Source organism: Centropristis striata, chromosome 18, assembly GCF_030273125.1.
Source record: "Centropristis striata isolate RG_2023a ecotype Rhode Island chromosome 18, C.striata_1.0, whole genome shotgun sequence".
NCBI classification, from domain to species: Eukaryota; Metazoa; Chordata; class Actinopteri; order Perciformes; family Serranidae; genus Centropristis; species Centropristis striata.
The window spans coordinates 27,420,373-27,444,560 of NC_081534.1; the positions used below are offsets into that span (position 1 = coordinate 27,420,373).

General features: G+C 35.9%; 1 protein-coding gene across 1 annotated transcript in view; it reads left to right on the plus strand.

Annotated features, from left to right (window-relative positions):
* tbc1d32 (TBC1 domain family, member 32) overlaps window positions 1-24,188 on the plus strand; it is a 120,640-nt gene that overhangs the window by 52,449 nt on the left and 44,003 nt on the right. The window contains exons 25-28 of the mRNA XM_059356643.1: window positions 2,408-2,516; window positions 8,426-8,519; window positions 8,603-8,728; window positions 14,707-14,790. Of these exons, the coding sequence (XP_059212626.1) occupies window positions 2,408-2,516; window positions 8,426-8,519; window positions 8,603-8,728; window positions 14,707-14,790 (413 nt within the window). The remainder of the gene's footprint in view (window positions 1-2,407; window positions 2,517-8,425; window positions 8,520-8,602; window positions 8,729-14,706; window positions 14,791-24,188) is intronic.

Consider the following 24,188-nt stretch of genomic DNA (forward strand, 5'->3'; position numbering starts at 1 on the left):
TTTGTCTGTGTTTATCAATTTACTCAGTGATGGAAATGTTTTGCAGTATTTTAATGATAAAATGTTGGGAACTAGTGCTATATTGTATAAAAGTAAATTAAATTTTGCCATAATTCACAGATAAGAATGCATTAACACTGTTTATTAGTGTAATGTAATGCTCTTTCGTTAGTTTTATTGATTATTTTTCACAGTCCTTCACATCTCAGCCAAGTTTTGATTTAGCTCAAGCTTTTCTTTATGGATCAGAAACAAACTGACGCCTTGTTGGTTTTGGTCTGTTCATCGGATTAATTCACAATAAGGGAGAACACAGAATAATGCGAGCCTTATAATCTTATTTAATGTAATATACTTTGAGAACACAGAAAAGCTCTCTTCTCAGTGAAGGAAATTGTTTCAACATTTTGAAAAATATTTGCTTTCTTTCCAAGAGAAGAAAGGATAAATGTCAGTCTGAAGTTCCTAACACTCTTAAAAAACACCACACAAATTGTCTTTTCTACATTTTATTTTTATGTATAACTTTCTTCTTAACTCCAGTCTTTATGCTTCAGATAAATAAATTAGCTTGATGTTCAGTTTCTTATCAAACTCAAACAAAGAAGCATATTTCTGCTTCCTGTACTTTGGACATTTCCCTCCACAGCTTTAAAAGAAAGTTTACTTTCTTCGAGCCAGACCTGAGTTGAACTGAAGAATGTTATTTTAGACAGTTAGACATTTCAATAGTTTCCACATTGAGCGCACTCATCTTGCACACACTCATTCTCTCCCTCGTTCAGCAGAGGCTCTTTGCTCCTCCGTGCATCAGCGCGATGTGACGGAGCACTTTCAAATTTAATCATTGCTCAGGATGAGAAATTGTTTGTTTGTCTGCCTTGTCACAAATAAAATGAAATAAATCGGAAAGACAGTGAAAAGGCCATTGCTGAAAGTGGGTGTTCAAGAGCCCCTCTCTCTTGGTAATGGCAGGCAGAGCTGTGGCTATTGGTTATGAATGGAAATGGCCCTGAAATGCCAACTCACATTGCATGTCTGAGTCCTGGCTCAGTTTTTTTGGAGAATGATGACTTGTTAATTTATTCTTCCATCTCCCTTCTGTGCCCTCTCTTCCCCTCATGCTTCCATTATCATCCCAGACATCATTATCTTTTTTTTTTTTTTGCTTTTTACCTTCTTTTCTTCCTCCTTCTCACTCCCGTTCAATGTATTTTTTTTTTTTTTACTTTTTGAAATCCGATTTCTTTTACTCACCTTACTTAATGTTGTCATTCATTTCCCTCAATTCTCTTTATTCCTTTTCTGCTCTGACCCGTTCAATATCCCCGACACCCGAAGCAATCTGCACATTTTATTTGACCCCAGCTGTTTGAGCTTTGACTGATGTGGCTTTTTTTTTAAATTTTATTCACAAAGAAATGTATGCAAATTTCATTTTGTGCCAAACAGGCTGTTAGAATGAGCACTGCTCAAGAAAATAGTCTCCTTTATTACCAAATTTAAGCCCAAATTGCTTTAGCTGTAAGAACTATCCACCAAGGCTGACACCCTTCGACCCCAAAGTGCCTTTATAATTGGAATATTCTCTGATCTTATCTGAAATTCGAACATTGAAACCTTTTTTCTCTTCTTTCCTTACTTGTCTTGCAGCAATGATACAGTCATTCAAAGGCTTCAGTGTGCACAAAGTCTTTTAGAAGACTTTTCAAAGAAAGTTATCCGAGCTCCAGTAAATTGGAGAAGTTTCAAAGTGTTAGAGAATTGGATGGCATATTAAATAGCATGACCTTGTCTACCAAAACTATTATGAAATACATGTTAAATTAGATGTACATGCATTGTCCAGTGTCCTTTTTTGTAAGGTCATCTTAGAGATACACTATGCTCGGGCCTGAGTGCATTGTCTATTTTATTTTGGCTCCTTTTGAACCACTTCTTATGCTTCCATCTTCGTCTAATCCCCTTTGCTCTGTACTCGTGGGGAAAGAGCCTTCTCTGTGGCGGCCCCAAAGCTGTGGAACAGCCTACCTCTCCAGGTCAGAGCTGCACAGTCTATTGAGCACTTTAAAACATTATTAAAAACCTATTTATTCTCCTTGGCGTTCAGTCTTAGCTAGGCAAGAATCCTTGGCTTTCTTTTTGCTTTTTTTACCCTTTTATTTGTCTTTTTTATCTCTAACTCTGTTTTGGATTGAGTTTTTATTACTATTTTATTCTATTTAATTTTATTGTTTTACTGTTTTTAGTATTTTATTCTTTTTATTGTTTTATTTATATCCAGTTGTGTATGATTTATTCTATTTTAATAACTGTACAGCACTTTGGTCAACTGAGGTTGTTTTTAAATGTGCTCTATAAATAAACTGTGACTTGACTTGACTTGTCTTTCCGTTGAACCTCTCAGGGAGTTCATCATAGACAACGTATCAGTGGAGAGGACTCATGTGCTGGTTCGTGTAGGAGCGGTGGGAGGTCCGTCTGAGAGGAAGCTTCCTCCTCGAGCACTACAAGAGGTCAGCCGTGCTCTTACTTTACTTACCTGCTTTTGAATTGCTACAATCTGTGATTGTTTTTCACTTCCTGTAGGTGGAAGTGAAGGGAAAATTACAACCTAGATTCCCCCCAAAAAGTTGGAGGAAGCTGTGTAAAAATATACACAATGATTGTAGTCGGGTTGCAAAGTGGTGGAACATTTCTGGGACATTTCAAGAAACTTTCCATGAGAAGTTAAGTTTACATTATTTCTCGCTTTAGATCAGGTAGCTGCAGAAAGCATAGTTAACTGTTAACAAGTGCATAGTTAACTTGTAATAGATGAGCAATAAAGTATATTTTAATATCAATAAGCAACAAAAGAAGATTAATAAAGGCATGGCAAGGACGTAATGGGTGTTTGTAATGCTATTATGAACAATTATAAGATATGAGGCTTTTATTAATGTTCTTAAGCATTTGCAAACTGTTAACAAGTTTCTTATAAGCGCTTATAAATCTCTTATAGCCTGCTATTAACTGTATTATAATGCCATTTATTTATATTACTTGTTAATTAATGGTTATTAACAGGACCTTAATGTAAAGTGTTACCAATTATTTTATTGAACAATCAATTCTTTCATTGAACAACAAAAATATGAATGTTTAGTTACCCCACCCGACCCATTCAAGAATTAAGTAAAAAGTTCCCTTCAGAATGTTAGATGAAAAGAGCCCCTCTCCCTCCAACATGTAAATGTTCAATTGAACATCTGAGGGAAGAAATGCACAGTGCATTTAGGGGGCGTGGCATCAGTAGGGGGCGTGGTCTCAGCAGGCCTGCAGTAAGCAGTGTGCTGTGTACTTGCATGAAATCTGTTTTTTTTAGTCAAGATTATGCTAAAATATATTTCCCCAAATATATTTAAGTTCCCTGTTAAGGGCTAACCTTTAATTTTGTAAATGGCCTGTTTATTCCCATAATTTCCCGTTAATTCCCATGGAAAGTTTCCAAGGTTGAAAATTTGCAGAATTTTGCAACCCTAGATTGTATACATCTACAAAAACATAAAAAGATGATTAGATTGAACATTAAATAACTTGTCTTTGTATTCTATTAAATTAAATGTAAGTGGAAAAGGATTCAGAAATCATTTCATTCTGTTGTCATCATGTTTTTCCACCTTTTTTGTTTTTGAGTTTTTTTGAGTTTTTTTTCCCCACTGGAGTTAAAGTGAACAAGTGGTTTGCTGTCGACAACATGCCTGCCTTTTCTTAATTGTCAGTTGTTGTTTTTTAAACTGTCAATTGAGACATTGGAGTTGGAGTTAAGGGATGACATCTACTATTGGCGAATCTCTATGAACAGATAATTGAATGTGAATGCAGATAAATTAATTAAAGAAACTAATAGAAAGCTAAATCTTCATCTGATACCAAATATTTATCATCGATGGAATCTGAGCTTTTCGGCCAATGCGTGTTGCCATTTGCTCTCCACATGGACTGTTCACCCACATTCAACCTCAAATCATGATTGGTTAATACGACTCGGACTACAATTGAAAATGCTTCTGATGCCAAAGTCCTGGTTCTGTTGCCTCCAGAATCTGCATTTAATTTGCAGAAACCTGTGTAGAGCATGGGGCTCAAACTCGCGGCCCGCGGGCCAATTGCGGCCCTTGTGACGATATTTTGTGGCCCCCACCTTGATATGAAAGTTTAATGTGAGTTTTATATGAATGGCACTTTACCGTGTTGTGTGTGGAAGGTCCCTTTAATTACTTTTTTTGGTCATTTTGTTTCGTTTTTTGGTCATTTGGTTTCTTTTTAAAGTAATTTAGGATTTTTTTCTGTCATTTTGTGTCTTTTTTGGCCATTTTGTGTCTTTTTTTAAATAATTTTGTGTCTTTTTTGTTGATTCTGTGTATTTTTGTGGTCAATTTGTATCTTTTTTAAGTAATTTAGGTTTTTTTCTGTCATTTTGTGTCTTTTTTTAGTAATTTTGTGTCTTTTTTGGTCATTTCGATGCTGCCTCCAGCGGCTCCCAGGTAATTTGAGTTTGAGAGCCCTGATTTAGATTCAGATTTAGAGAAATCACCTCAATGGTAGTATTTCTGTGAGGTGGAAGTCGATTGACATTGTGTAGAAGTTAAACTGTCCAAAGAATCTTAATAATTACTGTTCAGTGAAATGTTGTTTTCCATTCATTCAGGGAAGAAAATCTCATTAACATTTCAGAACTTTGGACAGCTCCACAGACTGATTCAGGCCTATATCACTGCTTATTTGGCATGTGAACTGTGATTGCTTTTCATCAAATCGTTCCACGGTGCCCCACTGATCATTTATCTTCTTTAGGCTCATCATTGCGGCGGATTAAAGTGACTAAATGACTAAATGATCCGTTTTTGCCTGTCCTTTGAATATTCTTTAATCACAACATAATGTAATTCTTCATTAATATAAACTCAGTTTGTGCTGCTGGTGATCTTGTTCTTACAAACAGGGCTTTAGTCCTTGTTTGCAGCCTGCAGCTTTATTTGCTCAGCATGTTTTGGGATGGGTATAAATTATTAAGGTGTCGTTACTCAAAAGACAAAACAGGAAACTAATTTACGCTGAGGTCAGAGAAAGGATGTGAAAGAGATTTCAAAAGGGGAGAGTGTAAATTAGTTTAGTGTGTGTTTCTTTGGTGTTTCACACGTTTGTTTTATTCATCTCTCCTGTCACCTGTGGGGAGTTCAGGGACCAGAAAGCTGCTAAATAAGTACTGATTTTGTGTGAAGTTTGTAAAACAAATAGAAAATGAAAATAGAGAAGAAGAATCATTGTGCTTAATCCTGACATTTCAAAGTGTCTGTCAAAATATTTACCACATAAAAAGAAACTCGATGAAACTGAATGCCAGGAGAGCTTTGAAAAATCGTCAAGTATTGTCAATAGTGAAACTCTTAAATCTCTATGCAAAGATCACTCCACATGCACGGCCCTGTTTCATATCTATGCACAAAAGAGCTCATTCACCAGGAGACATTAGGACCAAAACTGTGAACCGTCAAGTTCTGCCCTGTGTGCTGGATTGTAGGTACCTCTAAGTCAGGGATGGGCAACTGGAGGCCCGGGGGCCGCATACGGCCCGCACCCTCAATTGAAGTGGCCCTCAGTACAACTACATGCATTTGAGCATTAAATCTTAAAAGTGCAGTGTAAAAATGCACAAAATGACTTACTTGCAATTAATGTTGGTCTGCTGTTCTTGCACTGAAAAAGCACTGTGGATATTTTTTATTTGCTTCAAACCTTTTGTATTCCTATTTATACTGTTATACACTGCACATTATTTGGTTCTTAAGTTAAAACAAACTTAGATTTAGAAGTGTTAGATAATATATTTTGTTTTAAGAGTTAATTTCTTATTTTGAGTGTATTTCTAGATTTAATAATCTTAATTCAAGAAATCTTGTCAAGTGAAATTAGCTGTCCATGCAGCAAGATCATTTCCCTCAGATTTAGTGTTTTTATCTTGTTTTCAGACACCCTTTTTTTGCAGTGTACATGCATTTGAGCATGAAATATGTTTAGTTACTGCACTGTAAACATATTTAAAATTGCAGTTTCATCATATCTGGTTAAGTGCACAGTCCTATATGTGGCCCTGTGATAGTGTCCATGAAAAATTGTGGCCCAATCCAGCATTTAAGTTGCCCATCCCTGCTCTATGTACACCAAGGTCATGCCTTTGATCATACTTCTGGGACTTTATGTGCTTACATGACATCAAAAAGAGTTTACTTCCTATGATTATTCAGTTATCATTCATGTTGGGTTTTATGAGGCTGATTCTGATAGCTTCCAGTCTAAAATGTTAAAATTAGGCTCATTTTAAGCACAAAACAAGTTAAATTACTAGTTAAATTGTCCACTAATGAAATGGAACAAAGTACATATATTCAAGTACTGATGTACAAATTTAAGGTACTTGGGTATTTCCATTCTATGAAACTTTATACTTGTATTCCACTATATCTCAAAGTCAAATATTGCTATTATCACGATTTATCTAGCAGCTTTAATTACTTTTCAGAAGACAGTTTTTCATCCCCTTACTGTCCATTGAAAACTGTATTTTCTCCATATGTGTTAATGTTGAATGTCTGAGATAAAACTGAAAATCCTCCTACTTTTTAAGCTAAATAAACTAAAACCCTTAAAACCCCTCTTGGATCAACTGCAAAATGCATCTGCATGAAGCTGAAAACCTTTTCTCTGACACCATGAAAAGTTGACCTTTTTAGAGATCCGTGGTTCTCACAGGAGAGCAATGCCACAAGCATAATGATCCTCTATAATATGATGCATTGCTGTAGATTAAACCACCCAACAGTATATAAAGGAGTTAAAATGAGCACTACCTTAAACATCTACAAGCAGTAAAATGCAACATAAACATTAATGTAGCAGTAATATGAATCCAAAAACATCATATATAAAAGTAAAACACTGACAGGGAACATTTTATTGCACAATCAATACTAACTTTTCATACTTTAAGTATATTTTGCTGATGATACCTCCTTAGGGGGTTTGAATGCATGACTTAGTAGTATTTCAGCACTTTTTAGTGCTTTTACTTAAGTTTAGGATTTCAATACTTCTTCCACCACTGATTCTTTTCACCTGAATTACATAGTGTATGGAGAAACAGCATTAAGAGATACAATAAGATAAACTTTTTTTTTTTGTAAATTTTATTTATGCAAAGTTTTGGCACATATATATATATACAGACACATACAGTACAAGAAACATAGAAAAAACCCAACAGGGAAAAAAAATAATGAAAGTAAACAAACAGATAAAACAAAACAGAAGCAACAGACAGCCAGCCACCACTTAATCATTAACGTAAAAAGAAAATGTGCACAAAAACATGTCGGTCCAACAAAATGTCCCCAATTGTCCACTCATATGAAATGAAAAGGGCCAGAGATTGAGTCCAGGAGACCCGAGCCAGAGGGGAACAGCAAAGTCTCATAACCCGGATACATATCAAGAAAAAATATATAATATATATAACATACATTTATATATAATATAATAAAAAAATGATAATTACTTAATAAAAGAAAAATAAGAAAGCAGTGCGTTCAGGTCCCAATTTGAGGTCTATAGATAAACTTTTGACATAAGATCTGATTGAAATTACTGAAAAAAGGCACAAATGCAAAAATTAGGTACCTCAATCCTGTTGCAAGCAGAACTATTACCCACAGCAGCAGCACTAGAAGCTGTATAGGGATTGAATGCAATCATCAGGGCCTTACCAGCATACAGAGCTCAGTGCTTCTTCTTCTGACGTTATCAGAGCAGCACATCACCTGAGAGGCAGACTCAAATACCAACAGGGATTATCATGAGCAGAGAGCACAGACAATCAAATAAACAAGCCCGCTTTCTAAACCCCATTAACATTTAGAGCACTTTATTTTGGCAAGTCACATGCTGAGCTATTACTCAAAAGTTAGGGTTCTTCCAAACAAAAATATGACAAGCGTAATGAAAGCAAAACTAAATGACAAGAGGGTTTGAAAAAAAGATATTAAGGAAGAAAAAAAACTGATGGAATACAAATATAAACAAACACATAATTTAATACCAGCTCTGTGCTTGGCAATTAATTCATCTACAAGTCATTGTTTAACTCCACTGCACTGTTAAAATGTTTTTAAATTACAAACAAATGCCAACAAACCAACATAATGACACATCAATAACCCTGCAAACTCATAACCAGACATGCAATTATCTATTCAGAGCAGTGCAGAGATGAATCAAAGACGATGATGCAGATACAATGAATCTTGCGGGTTGTTTTTAATAATTGCATCAGGGTGTAATGAGCTGCACAAACGGTCAATTGGATTTATTTATCTGCTCATTTCAGGGAGAAGATCCTTTCCCCTGGCCCATGTTTTCCAGTTACCCTCTGCCTCACTGCTACACTTTGGACCCACCAAAGATCCACCATAGCTCACAGGGTAAGAGGAACATTGATGAAGCTGTCAATGTTAACTGGTGCATTATTATGATTTCTCATCTGTAATGTTTTCCCATCTTACAGAGGCTGAGATCAGCACATTTTTGGCATCTTCCAAAGACTTCAAGAATGAGGAGAAGTGGATGGAGATCTGCAGGAGACAGTACTGTAAAGCCATGACCTCCAAACCAAACGTCTTAACTGGAAAAGGTAAGCTGCTGGTTCACTGGATGGCTGCAGATTTGTCATGCAGCCAGGATTTCTACCTTCTAGTACTAGGGTTGTCACGATACTAAAATTTTCAACTCGATACCAATACTCTGGAAAATATTTGATACTCGATACCATTTTCGATACCACAAGGATAAAAACAAAGACCCCAAAATTTAACAGAAATATTTGTATTAACAAGAAAAATGCATCATATTTTCATTGTTGGTCAAACACAGACGGTAGAGTCGGCTTAAAGGTTAAGGGGCCGGGCTGGAGACTTTCTTAAGCTATGAAGCACATTTTAGTTGACTTAAATGTCAAAACTTTGTTAATATGCTGTAAAAAGGCTATACAATTTTACAATTGAGGAATACAAATGGTTTTTGGTCTACACCATTGATAAATGAAAATTTTAATGTAAAAACATATATAATTTTTTTGTCTCAGCCAAGGGGAGCCCCTGCAGGCGGCCTAAAGAGCTACATGAGGCTCTGGAGCCACAGGTTGACCACCCCTGTTCTAGTAGCATAATAATAATAACAACACAATAGGCATAATATATCTTGAAAAATAAATATCAGCAATGACTAAGGAAGGGGGAGTATAACTGGTAATTTACTATTTATTTAATAAAGCTTTATATAAAAGAAAAACCCTCAATAAACAAAGACTTGAAAATACCTGAAATAAACACTTCTTGTTGCAAAGAAGATATAACCAAATGGTCAAGAAAGATGCACCAAATGTTGTTTTTTTTTGCACATTCAAAACAAATTCCCCTCTCCCTGATAGTTCCAGCTGGGAGATGTGTTTGGGTTGCAAGGTCACATGCTCCCTCTTAGCTTTTTTAGTCAAACAAATAAACACAATGAACTCACAAAATGTGGCCTAGAGGTTAGAGAATCAGGCTAGTAACCGGAGGGTTGCATGTTTTGAATCCCAGGACTCACGGGTTAAGGGCTGAGGTGCCCTTGAGCAAGGCATATAACCCCCACCACTGCTCCCTGGGCACAAAAATATGCTGTCCACTGCTCCTAGCATGGTGTGTGTTCACTGGTGTGTAAAAGGAAGGGTTAAATGCAGAGGTTGAATTTCCCCGTTATGGGACTAATAAGAGAATATCTTAATAATCTTAATATTCACAAAATTAAAACTACTTTAACTGCTGAGTGTGAAAAACAATGAGGTCAAACAGCACCACAGCTAAAGTTTGTTATACTGAACCTGAGGAAAAACAACATATGTCCTATTAAATGTTCAAATTTAATCCTTTTAACCTTTTATTTCTCACTGTTGTGGGCTGATAGTCATTCTGTCAGTGTCAAGGTTACTTTGTACCCAGTGCTGTATATACAAGTCATACTATATACAGTATGTCCCCATGGAAACAAACTTTCCACACACACACACACACACACACACACACACACACACACACACACACACACACACACACACACACACACACACACACACACACACACACACACACACACACACATTGGTATTTATGATAAAGAATGTGCAGCTGTAATGTGTGCACCTCCACATGTTCATAATTCATACACAAATGAGCCAGTTAAGTGTGAAATAAAAATAAGTCACCTTCGACCTTTACATCAGTTTCCAATTAGCTCCCTATAAGGTTTAGTGTGAATGTGTTATGCATAGGAAGAACAATATATACTTCAACATGGATTCTGTATTTAACCACATTATCAGCTTCTATTGAGCTGCAGGTGCACCACACACACCTCCTCTCCATGATTACATAGATCTGATGTCCGTGAACCTTTTAAGACATCCTCATCACGGCCATTGACAGCCACTATGAAACGGCACCGACGCCTCCTTCTCCTCACGTAGGAGTAAATAGCTGTGATTCAAGGAGGACGAAAATACATTGAAAATGAAGGAGGGCTGACGATCTTGTCATTAATGCATGCACTATACAGTGATTGCTGCCTTTCATCAGCACACTGTTGAACTCCGCCTGTGAAAGCATCCACTCTCTGCAGCACGGCGCTCATTTAAGGCTTTTCACTGGAATAGCATGATCAAAATTTATTATCTTTTAAGCCTCCCTCTGTGGTAGAAGTGCTATTTTATGTGGCACGCCATTAACAACGCGAAAACCCCAGCATTCAACTTTTTGGGGAAACATTCAATGAGGGAAATTGTAGCATTTATAAGCTGACTACTAAATTAACCTACTTCCTAGGCAATTTAGTTAACATTTACTTATGTCTAGCTCTGTGAATGAAGACACAGTGATTATCGCTTGTGTCTCTGACAGGCTTCTACACAGCTGCAAAAAAGAAAAATGATTAAGTATACTATCTCTTCATCAAAACCCTCATGATTAGACCTGTTTGCACGTTCAATACCTCGCTATCTTGTCAGCCTATTGATTGTCTAATTGGTCTCCCTCAACAGCATGTCAATGAGATCTGTTCACATGTGCTCAGAGTCACTGGGTTGCATTGTGTTGATTATGTTTTCTGATCTGGCTCCACTGCTGTGTATAAAGAAAAAATACATGTTTTTTACAGAAGCTTTTATTGCTTTGTGGCATGTTAAGCAGTTACATGAACATAATTTCACTAACTATTTCCTCAAGTCTTTTTACAAGAGTTTTTGTGGAGGAATAGGGGGTTTGTAAGGAGTGCTAATAAAGCGGAATCAATTTAAAAGTTATTTTTATTCTAACATTAAACCTCTTATATCCTTGCATATTAAAAAATCACTGGTTGCCTTTTGGGAAGTGTAGATGTCGCATACAATCATGGAAATCATGTTTTTTCAATTTCTTGTTCATTTTAATGCCTGGTACAACTAAAGGTACATTTGTTTGGACAAATATAATGATAACAACAAAAATAGCTCATAAGTTTAATTCAAGAGCTGATATCTAGACATTTTCCATGGTTTTCTTTATAATGATTTTGTTTATTATAAAAAAAAGCCCATGGGAAATGGCTAGACATCAGCTTTTAAATTAAACTCTTATGAGCTTTTTTGTTGTTATCATTTTATTTGTCCAAACAAATGTGTCTTTAGTTTTACCAGGCATTAAAATAAACAAGAAATTGGAAAAACAAGGGTGGTCTAATAATCTTTTCAAAGTCTGTAGATATGGTCTACCCCATCTGAAAGTTGGGAAAGTGGGCATGTATTTAAAGGTGAGACTCTTGGGTACCCATAGAACACATTTTCATTCAGAAATCTAAAGGTCAGAGGTTAAGAGACTGCTTTAAATAAGGCCATGTGAGTTTTTCCCTAGCCAAAATTTAGCCCAACTTTGGAGCGTTATATAGCCCCCTTCCCGACAAGATATCATGACATGGTTGGTCGTAATTGATAAATATTGTCATAACACTGATGCAACTACAAAAAGTTGGCCAGCCCTGCATGCCGGCCTTCTGATCTCAAATCGACTAAAAAGTACATCAAATTACATTGAAAATAGATTATTAATGCAGTACTTCAGGTGGACCAGAAGTGGTGCTGTTACTTTAAATATCAGCATTTATGCACATGCAAGAGAACATTACAGTGTTAGAAACACCAATAGATTTACAATATGGCTGCAAACTACAGCCTCCAAAATGACTATACATTTAAATAGCAACTCTGAAACAGTTTCAACCAAACCTGACCATGTATACACTTCATGAAGTCAGCGTTTATTGCAGCTCTTCTGCGTTTAGATTGCACAGATTTAAGGTAGAAGTACCTAATAAACTAGTGTTTATGATATTTAACGGGCAGGCTGTATATTTGTACTATGTTACTATTTGTAAAATGGCAATAAGCGATTCTTAGAGATTTCAAATGAGGTATTACATTCCTGTGAAAACGCATGTATTATCTTCAAAAGCCAGAGTGAAGAAAACATCATACATTTTAAATGCCACTCAGTTCACTGATGCATTAATATAATAGTAAAACTGCGTGTCACTTGTGTTACATGGACTTTTTAATGCCTTGATATACTGCGGCTTAGATTGTACCTCATTTATACATTGCTTGGGAGAGAATAATTTACCAAATTATTAAATATAAATGACAACATTGGGTGTTGGACTCAGTAGGAAATGTGGAACTTTCACCAGGAGGGCAGTGAATGATTACAGCTAAAAGAAAGTAATTCAAAAAGGCAAATAATAGGTTTAGTTAGTGATGCAACTGTAAAAAATACAACTGCCATACCTTTTCTGTGTACATTTCCTGCCATTGAATGCACTAAATGTCTCTCAAATGTAATTAAAGCAAACAGTAAATGCACACTTGGTTCATAATGTCTGTGAAAATGTAAAAAATATGCTCCTGTTCCACTTTGTTGCTATATTAACTGTATTAATTTTGCAAGAATCCTCATCAGAGAGCACTCCCTCATATTTCCACTATTTCCACTATTAGCTCTTCAGTGACTTCACATTAAAAATATGAATGTGTTAATGTTTATGTGTGACCCGTTTAGAGTGAAAAGAGTAAAATAGGTATTATCGAATATGTGCAGCATTTCTGACTTGATAAATGCTGCAATAAAAAATGGAAGTTTTAGAATTACATTTGAGAAAAATAATACAACATACCTCAGAAGTAATTCTTACAACTATTATGTTAATGAGCTTTATGTCAAATTATGGGGGGAAAATGGACGCTACAAAGAAGGTGTGGTATATTTTATTGCTCAGAGCGTTTAAACAACACATGGATAGTTTACTATATTTGCATGACAATGAAACATAAAGAAAATGGATCAGATTAGCCATGAAATACTATTGGGAAACAAATTATTCCGATTAATACAATAACACCTGAATGCAGCACAAATGCCCTTTTTCCAGTGTGACAACATTGGGTGATGGACTCAGTAGGAAATGTGGAACTTTCATCAGGAGGGCAGTGAATGATTACAGCTAAAATAAAGTAATCAAAAATGCAAATAATACTTTAAGTTAGTGCAACTGTAATAATACAACTGCCATACCTTTTTTGTGTACATTTCCTGCCATTGAATGTACTAAAGGTCTCTCAAATGTAATTAAAACAAACAGTAAATGCACACTTAGTTCATAATATCTGTGAAAATATAAAAAACATGCTCCTGTTCCACTTTGTTGCTATATTAACTGTATTAATTTTGCAAGAATCCTCGTCAGAGAGCGCTCCCTCATATTTCTACTATTAGCTCTTCAGTGACTGTGGGCGGTTTCTTTGCACGGCAGCTTGATATGACACTAAAAGCAGTGTGTTGTCAGGGTTTACTCAGGGACAGTCCGGGGCAGTGAAGCCGCAAATAGTTACGAGCAGATGCACATTTGCAGAGTGTAGTGATGCTGTTATTCTACACGTGTTTTTGCAGCTGAACCATGATCTTCTGTGTCACTTATCCGTCCTAGAATAAATGCTGCTTCATTTCTGAGCTGTCTATATGACTAGTTACTCTCTCAGCCTTTCTTTTATGCCAATGACTCAGTGATTGCTACATTTTTACATTTTTTTTACATTACATGTCATTTAGCAGACGCTTTTGTCCAAAGCGACTTACAATAAGTGCATTCAACCTGATGGTACTAGACATAGACCATAGGAATCGAGTAAGTACATAACTTTAAGAGCTAACTGTCATTGCTAAGGAGTGCTATATGTTAAAGAAGAAAAGAAGAGAAAAGAAGAAGAAAATTTTTTTTTTTTTTTTTTTTTTTTTTTAATATATATATATCTGTTAGGTGACCATGACTTAACATGACATTTAACACACATATACTGTATGCTTCACAGGAAATGTGTCTTTTCAGACCACTTACACTGTAACTGGGCTGCTTAGTAGTGTATATATCAGGATGTTTTTCACATTCTATATATAGTTGAAGTAAAGGAACGGATGTATTTGAATTCCCTTTGAACTCGAGGTTTACTGTAGCTGTTACATAAACTTTATAAATGTGTCTGTTTTCTCTCCTCAGTGCTGGCTGACCTTCTGGAGAAGGTTGTGGCCCGTCTATCCAACTCCGGCACAGAGTGCTTCTTCTCTCCGGCTCAGTACAAAGGTCAGTGGAGAAGAGCAAAACATTCTGTTTTCTTCTTGGCAATTTAGTCAAAGCAAAAATAAGTAAAGTGTACCCTGTGGGTCAGTGAAGTAAGTTAAGATCTTTGTACAAGGGGCATAAATCTTGTTACTTGTTACATTCTTGTTGCTTACTTTTTTGTGAACATTTCAATCAGACATTTTTGGGTTAAATGAGGATTCAATAGTTATATGGTTGGTAAAACTTTATATTAAGGTACACATATTCATCATTCCTTAGTTGCTTATTAGCATGCAAATTATTGGCTCTTAATTAGTCATTATTAAGTACTTATTAATGTCTTATTCTGCATGGCCTTATTATACAACCAGTAAGCCATTAACTAGGAGTTTTCCCTCATAACCTCAGAATTATTGTTTATTATTAGTAAGTAAAGAAGTTGTTGTATATGAGTTATGATCTTAATATGCTTTATAAGGTGGTAGTTATGTAGGAACCGATTGTATTCATCAAGTGTTATTAATGGAGAATAATTATTCTTGTGGTACTACCACCTTATAAAGTCCACATTATAAAGCATATAACGATCATAACTCATATACAACAACTTCCTTACTTACTAATAATAAGCAATAATTCTGAGGTTATTGAGGGAAAACTCCTAGTTAATGGCCTACTGGTTGTATAATAAGGCCGTGCAGAATAATGCATTAATAAGTACTTAATAATGACTAATTAAGAGCCAATATGTTACTTATTTGCATGCTAATAAGCAACTAATTAATGTTTAATACGTGTACCTTAATATAAAGTGGTACCATATGGTTTTAACTTTTACTCAATTTACAATGTAGTCCTAATCCCACTGTGGATAGATACATGCAGAGAATGCATACTAGGGCTGTAACGGTTCATAGAAGTAACGTTTTGGTGCAAGTTTGGGACAGGGAAATTGCCAAAAGGCAGATAATGTGGACAAATTCCTATTCTAGGGACTCAGCTGATATTTTGACCACTGGCAACTTTGGTAAACTATTTTGATTTTAAAAATAAGAAGAAATGACACATGTCACAATGAGCTATAAAACTTAAAGGCATCGCTTATGCGCTGAAATTGAAAATACCAAATACAAAGAATAATAAAAAATAAAACTTGCATTAGTTTAATAGTTTAGGAGGAGTGTTACAATCAGTTTTACCTTTGCTATATGACAATCTAAATGCCAATTCCCTCAACTGTTTTATTTTGGTGATGCTGTTGCTGTCCTGCTTTGTTGTCTCATTTGTTGTCACCATTGTGTGACTCACCTGTGAGCCAACATGCTTGCTGTGCCAACCTCAGCGCCTGTTGGTAATGTCGTGCAGCTGAAAGTTTTTTGGGCTGTGCTTGTAAACTTTGGTTCCACATTACATGCATCAATCTAGACACAGTGACCCAAGTACTGTGACGGTTCAGCACAAATGCACAAACCCTAATACATATAGATAGAATGCCAATGCTTTATATTGTTGTTGTGGTTTCTGGTCCAGTAAACCCAAATGTGCAATGGGGATGAACGGACTAGACGAGGGCCCAAATCAAGAGTCTAATGATGGAGGCCGTTTGATGTTGTAAAGAGTTTAAAGTTCTCTGATTGTTATTATATTTCACTTTACATGACTTCACCTTCAACTCACACCTTAAGAGTTTGTTTTCCTACGTCCCAACTGGGACTGCTGAGTCAGCAGACAGTTATCTTGAGCTCTGATCAGGACTGTTAGTGTCCTGGGAGAGATTGTCAGAGTCCATTGGAAAGGGATGCAGTGCTTAAGCCAGGTTGTTTTCAGTTTTCAGAGGGAGGAAAGTGTTGACCTTCACTGGAGCGATTATCAAGCTGTGAAAGGAAGAGTTTGATTAACTCCTAAACCTGACTGACGTGTCCAACTGACACAAAGTTGGTATGTGGGGAAGTCTTTGTGACCTCTTTGGTGGAGGTTGCTGAGCAGTGCCAGGACCCCAGCTGTTCTGAGCCTTAGCTTTGTTCTCACCTAGGTATTTACCCAGTGGAGTTTAACATATGTAACATTGTAACAGGTAGCATCACACAAACCTTACTATTATTATTACTTACGCCCAGTTACTGCCAGATGAAACTGTTGTGTCGCTAATTAATTAAAGAATTTTTTTTTAATGTGTTAATGTTTATGTGTGACCCGTTTAGAGTGAAAAGAGTAAAATAGGTATTATCGAATACGTGCAGCATTTCTGACTTGATAAATGCTGCGATTAATATGGAAGTTTTAGAATTACATTTGAGAAAAATAACACAACATACCTCAGAAGTAATTCTTACAACTATTATGTTAATGAGCTTTATGTCAAATTATGGGGGGGGGGGGATGGACGCGACAAAGAAGGTGTGGTATATTTTATTGCTCAGAGCATTTAAACAACACTTGGATAGTTGTTTACTATATTTGCATGACAATGAAACATAAAGAAAATGGATCAGATTAGCCATGAAATACTATTGGGAAACAAATTATTTTCCGATTAATACAATAACAACTGAATGCAGCACAAATGCCCTTTTTCCAGTGTTAACAAAGATGAAAAATAATTTGTGTATCCAAAATTGACTGGGTTTTTCCTTGGTCAATGCTTCACCCTTTGACTAAGTTTGATGAAAGTCAGGCCAGTCGTTTTCCATAATCCTGCAGACTAACTGAGCGGGAAAAAATAAATTTCTCAGCAGAGGTAATATCAAAATACCATTAGTTAAGTTGGCATAAGCAAGGCAAGGCAAGTTTATTTGTATAGCACAATTCAACACAGGGTAATTCAAAGTGCTTTACATACACATTAAAACAGCAAAAACAGTCAATTAAAACAGGGAAATATAAATAAAAATATAAATTTATTTATATTTTTATTTATCTTATTTTCTTATTTATCTTATCTTATCGTATCTCCATGCATACAGATGTAAATACAACAAATACCTACAAATGATTCATCTTTTGCACCTGTAAGAGCTTGAGACAAGGATTTTCTGTTTACATAGCTAATTATTCCTCGTTGGACAGATGTTTTCTAGCCACAGATTTACATAGGGTCAATACTATACTATATATAACACATTTCTAAAGTTTTAATAGTGCAACCTGATCACTGTCATCATTAAAACTTTGTAAGGACAAACAGACATGTGAAGCGCTGGTACAACCCGGGGGAAGATGGGAGTTCTCTTGAAATGTTGAAGGCTGTGATTATTGTTGAGCTGCTGCTGTTGACACACCTCTTAGTGCTGCGTGGAAGCCGGGGACAGTCCCTGTGGGCTGGCAGACGGGGTGAAAAAGAGGAGAAATTCCTCCTCACTTTCAGAGCAGTGTTTCACCCCCAGGTTAAAATTTATTATGTTTCCCATATCAAACGACTGAGTGATTTCAGTGGGTCGGCTTGTTTGGTAGCTGAAGGGCTAAACAACCTGATCAGACTGATGGCAGCCAGAAAGAAAAGCTGCTAATTAGTGAATACCCAGAAAAATCTCACAAACTGAAGTGCTAATTGCTTATTTCTCAGTCTTATTTTACATATTTTGTTTTTTAATGTTTTTGCCCTTCACCTGAAAAACACAACTTGTGATCACAGCAAAATGAAGTGTTCTTCTGTCTGTATTAGTGCACAGAAAGTTTACTCTGAATAAATGGAATACGTTTTATGTTCAATTAAGTTTAACATGATACCAGCCCTATTAATTTGAATAATCACACATTAAAACATGCAGTACAGTGTGTTGAAGATGTACTCATCACTGGAAATAATGCAAATCCCATTTGAATTAAATCTGACGCTATATAACCCCGCTTAAATGATGTTTAAATAATAATAATGAAATACGTTTTTATGTCTGTGCAATCATCTGGCACTGATTAGTAATATTATTATAATTATGATGCTGTCACTGCTTTAAGCACTGGAGGGGATGAACCCGAGTGCAGAGATCAGACGGAGAGTCAAGCACCATTTTATTTTAATGCATTTATGTAGAGCAAAGAGATTTACAACAACAAAAACTACAGCGAAGAGCAGAAGGGGAGGAAGAAAGCAGAACACTCATGACTCTAGATAAAACATTTTCAAATCAGTGTCATCTGGTCAGCTGCTTCTCCCTGATAGAGCCACTCAGAAATGGAAAGAGACATTTTTAAATACTGTAGGAGGTAGTTAGGATTGACTTGTTTATTCAAAAGTCACATTGCATTATGTGTTGCAAACTGCACCCTATGGAAGAGGTGGAGCTCTTCGTTTGTGCTGCAGGGTTAGCACAAAGTGTTATTCAAGTCGGATGTTGTGCAGTGATCTCTTGTCCTGTGTCAGTAGTCTAGACGGATTTCAGAATAAAGGCCTCCTATAAGAAGTGAGGAGCATTTATGGGTACAAGTCAGGAACCGGCCTACCTTACATATCTCAAGGGTGCTGAGTCCAAAAAAAAATGGTTCCCAAGCAAAATTTTGAGTTTTTGACCTTCTAATTTGTATCAAATGGCCACCAAATTGCCCATCTTGCACAGTCATTGGACCATTTTCCCCTTAGTTTTTTGTAAGTAGACAATCAAAGATGAGGAAATTAAGTTGCTGGATCTATAGTCTAGGGTCAGAGCAAGAATATAGTGGAGGCTCAGTGTCTTTTTTTATGTATATATATATATATGCAAAATACCAACTGGAACATTTAAAAGTGATATTGATTGAATATTTATGTCGGCCTTAAAAAATGACACAAATAATGCTTAATTTCACCTTAAAAGTTGGTATTTTGCATATATATATATGCATGAAAAAGACACTGAGCCTCCACTATATCCTTACTCTGACCCTAGACTATAGATCCAGAAACTTAATTTCCTCATCTTTGATTGGCTACTTACAAAAAACTAAGGGGAAAATGGTCCAACGACTGAGCAAGATGGGCAATTTGGCCGCCATTTTGATCTGCAAATGAGAGTCAAAAACTCAAAATTTCGCTTGGGAACCATTTTTTTTGGATTCAGCACCCTTGAAATAAGTAAAGTAGGCCAGTTCCTGACTTGTACCCATAAATGCTCCTCACTTTCACTTTTTGGACAATTCCGTCTAGACTACAGTGCGTCTTTTAAGATTCAGCGTTGTAAATGAAGCTCCTTGTTCTGCAGGGCGAGTTTCTTCCTCATCTGTTCTTGTTAGCTTATTTAATGGCATTGCATGAATAACAAAACAGAAAGAGAGGTGCCGTATAGATTGCATCAATGAAAATAAAGTGGCTGGTTACAGCTATATTGTCTTGGATAAGCAGGTTTTTTACCTGTGCTTCTCTCTCTTAGACTGACAGAGCTAACAACTATAAGTATTACTGTAAGTGCTGTCTCCATATGTCTCCAAATAGTAGCAGCTCGCTCAGCAGTAAAGACTTTCCAGTTATTACGATGCTACTCAGACACACTAAATCTGACTCACTTTTACAATGTAATGGATTTTTCTGCAAATGCTTTGCCTATGGTAACAGCTTGTTGCCTACATAATGGCAATGTAACCCTTTTTTCACTTTTTATATGTTTTCCAATACTGTCGCTTAATTATTACTGCAGCTGCTTTCGAGTTTTAAAACATTTCCTGAAATTGCATTTACATGTTTCAATCACATGGGCTGTGCAGTGTGTCATGACCTGGCTCTGAGAGTCCACAACATGCACATTGGTTTAAACAATTCTTTATTAAATCAAATTAAACCAAATTAGACCAAATTAAACAATCATAAAGGATTTGAAGTTATAGAGTGTGTAAAAGTAGTGTGGAACGAAGGCAAAATGACAACCTAAAGCATTAAGATAAACCAAACCAAACCTTACTGGGGACAGAGGAGCCCAGAACAGGGCAGAGCCAGAGATTGATTGATTGATTGATTGATTGATTGATTGATTGATTGATTGATTGATTGATTGATTGATTGATTCATTGATTCATTCATTCATTCATTCATTCATTCATTCATTCATTCATTTTATTTGACCATTCTATATATAAAAATATGAAATGGCAACCTGTGCCATACGTTATATAAATAAATAAAAATAGTCAGGGATGACACAATAAAGCCCTAAGGCTTATTTCCATTGTGGTCCCTGTAGGACAGGAGACTGAGGACAGTAGCAGCATATCATACATACATCAAACATCTAGCATTCATACATACATACATACATACATACATGCATACATGCATACATGCATCAATCATTCATAAGACACATGAAAACATAAATTACAGTTTCAAATATAATTCGCCAACAGTCTAAGATTGGTGTCTAAACCATTTTTTCAAGTTTTGTTTAAAACTGCTTATGCTTCTGACTGATTTGATTGGGCCAGGTAACATGTTTCAAAGAATAGTTCCAACATAAAGAAAGGACTCTTTACCCATGTTCGTATTAACTCTAGGTGGTACAAAATCTGTTACGCTTCCCCTAGTGGAATAGCGGTGAACTTCATTTACTCTATTTAAATATTTTTTAAAACAATTGGGTACCTCCCCATAAACACACCTATGTACCATACATAACTGCATCTGAGATACACGATCCTCCACCTTGAATCATCCCACTTTATCAAAGTGGGATGATTCAAGGTGGGTTCTCATGGGGAGGTCCAAAACAAGTCTGATTAACTTGTTTTGTGAGATCTGCAGCCTGTGCTTCAAATGAATTACTTACAAGTTTGATTTCAGGAATAAAATCAGTGAAAGAAATTGATACATATAAGAGTTTGTCAGAACAGTGACACAGATCATATTCGCCATTATACCATGAGCCACATGCATAATCAGAGAGATCAGAAAAGAGTGAGCACCTGGCTGCAGGGGCCTAAATACTCTAATCCAAAATAATATAATGGAAGACACCTGCAGACAGAGAAACCACACCCACAGAATAGGAGGAGGAAGAAATAGACCACACCCAGGAGAGAAGGAGACACACTCAGAGGATGCATCACAAGTGTGACATAAATGATGTGCAAAAATCGGTCGGTGCGCTAAATTAAATGACTGCAGTAGCATCGATATGATAGTTTTTTTTAAAGCTGGTTGTTTTTTGAAGCGATGTTTTGTGTGTGAGGTGAATTGATACTCCATCACTTGTCTACACTGTAGTTGCAGTCCAGCGAGCTGCCACTGAAGAGTTATTGCCAAAAATGTCAGAAAGTCATGACTCTACTAAACTGTCACAATTTCACTTAACTCAAACTGATAACTGCCAATCGTTCTCCACTTTGAGGATGTAGAACAATGACAGAACGTCAATCACTTGCAAAGTTATGACAACCAAATAAACAATAATGCAAGTTCAGCATTTTCACAAACTTTTTTCCATGGAACTGCGCTCATGCCGGTCCCACTAAATCTTACAGCCTCGATAAGTGAGAAAAAAACGATATAGAGCTCTGAATATAATGAATTTAATGTTTATCAGGCCACAAATGAGGCAGAAATTAGTGAGTTAGCTGTCCCTTTGGATCAGTCCCCACAGCTAGGAGAATACTTTGTTGGGAGGAGAGAAAAGCTCCAGAGACAAAACTTCAGTTAGCAGCTTGAGCAACTCTAATTTAGCCAGCCAGACCCCAGGGCCATGTGTTACACCGCTGGGTTTCACCTGTGTAATGGCAACAACAGAAAATCTGCTGATATTGTTTGTTGTGGTTATCCTTTCTATTATTCTTTGTATGTTATTTGTGTGAACATTGTCTAATTTGTAAATATGTTTCTGAGTCTTTGTTGTCTAGAATTGTGTTTTAGTGTTTTGTTTTCATATTGTGGCTCCTAATAAGTAATCCACTGTTCTTTTCATTGTTTCTTCGTTAATAAAAATAATAAAAAAAAAAGAAAACATGCAAATATTGTCCTTTAAGATTCAAATATGGATTCTATTTACCAATCGTAATTTTCATACCAATCTAGTCAACTACATATCCATTTGATTTGCACCCATCAGCAAGGTAACGCTCTTGCCGATTGGCTACTCATCTTAATGCTTTCTTAAATGGCAAGTTTGCATTAAGTGAAGCACTTTCAAATATGCTCCTTATTGAATTCATGTTGTAACAATGCTTTTCTTCCACAATGGCCAGACATGAATTGAAGTTAGTATGCTTGCAAGCTAAAATCTAGTTTATGTAGTGTGAAAGGACTGAACATGATGGCTAACATTTTCATAATTCAGTTGAGTTGTGGTTTCATCATTCATTGTGATATGTTTGAAAGAGATTGATTGATAAAGTTTTGAGAAGATATACACTAAAAAAAAAAAAAGAAAAAGAAAATTTGCTGATGTGGGGAGTCGGAGAAGTCTGGGATCATCTCTAAACCTTGATCCTTTCTCTGCAGGAAATGTTTGATTACACAGTGTAAAGGTTACTTGTTACACCAGACATCATTTATGTAATATTAAATTTTTGCTGAAGAGGAAATAATATAATCAAACGCCAATATAAAGGCCAACGAAGCATTTATATGCGTTCATATTACACAATAGCTTAGCTTTAAATATCATGAGTCTTTATTCTTATCTCAAACAAACCATAGTGCAAATATTAACCATCTATTAAATCTAATCCCTTAGTCTTACACTCATTATACTTCAATATGACTGTTATATTGTAGCCATTAGCCACCAAGGGCATTCAAGCCATTAACAGGAGAAAAGTGGGTGTGAGAAACTGAAATAACCTGTTATAAAACAGCGCCCTATATTCTCTAGAAGGTTCTATAATTTTTTTTTTATTTGACGGCTGATGAGAGGATAAGAGCTCAGCTGTCCTCACACATCTGCTGATTATAATTGGCAATTAGACGAGTTATTGCATCAGTCTTTACTATTTTCTCCAGCTCAGTACACCTTTAAAGATGTGACAAGTTTCATGTCTTGCTCTTATGACTAAGAAAACTGTCATATAGTTGTACAGTTGTGTTAAAAGTTAAAAGCTCTCATTGTAGCTTCTTTGAAGACCCATCGTAGAGTGACATGTTGATCTTGGTATTGTCCCACAGCTGCAAAGAAACATGTTTTTGTCACATTTTTTTAAATTATAATTGAACCAAAGAGATGTAGCCGGGTCATGAAGCCAGTCTAAGCTACGTATGTGAAGATTATAAGGACATACTTTATTAAACTAAATATATTTCACTGTTTTCTTTAAATGAACAATATAACCAAATGAGGCACAATTCATTGTTCGTGTTAAAATAATATTCTCTATATTTTTAAACATATTTTTGATTCACAATTTCAATACTGTAATGCGTCCAGATAAAAATGTCACGGTTTCCCCACACTTATATGCAATAAATATTTAATTAGCTTTATAAAAATAAATATAAATTTGTTTGAGATGTATAATTTAACAGAATA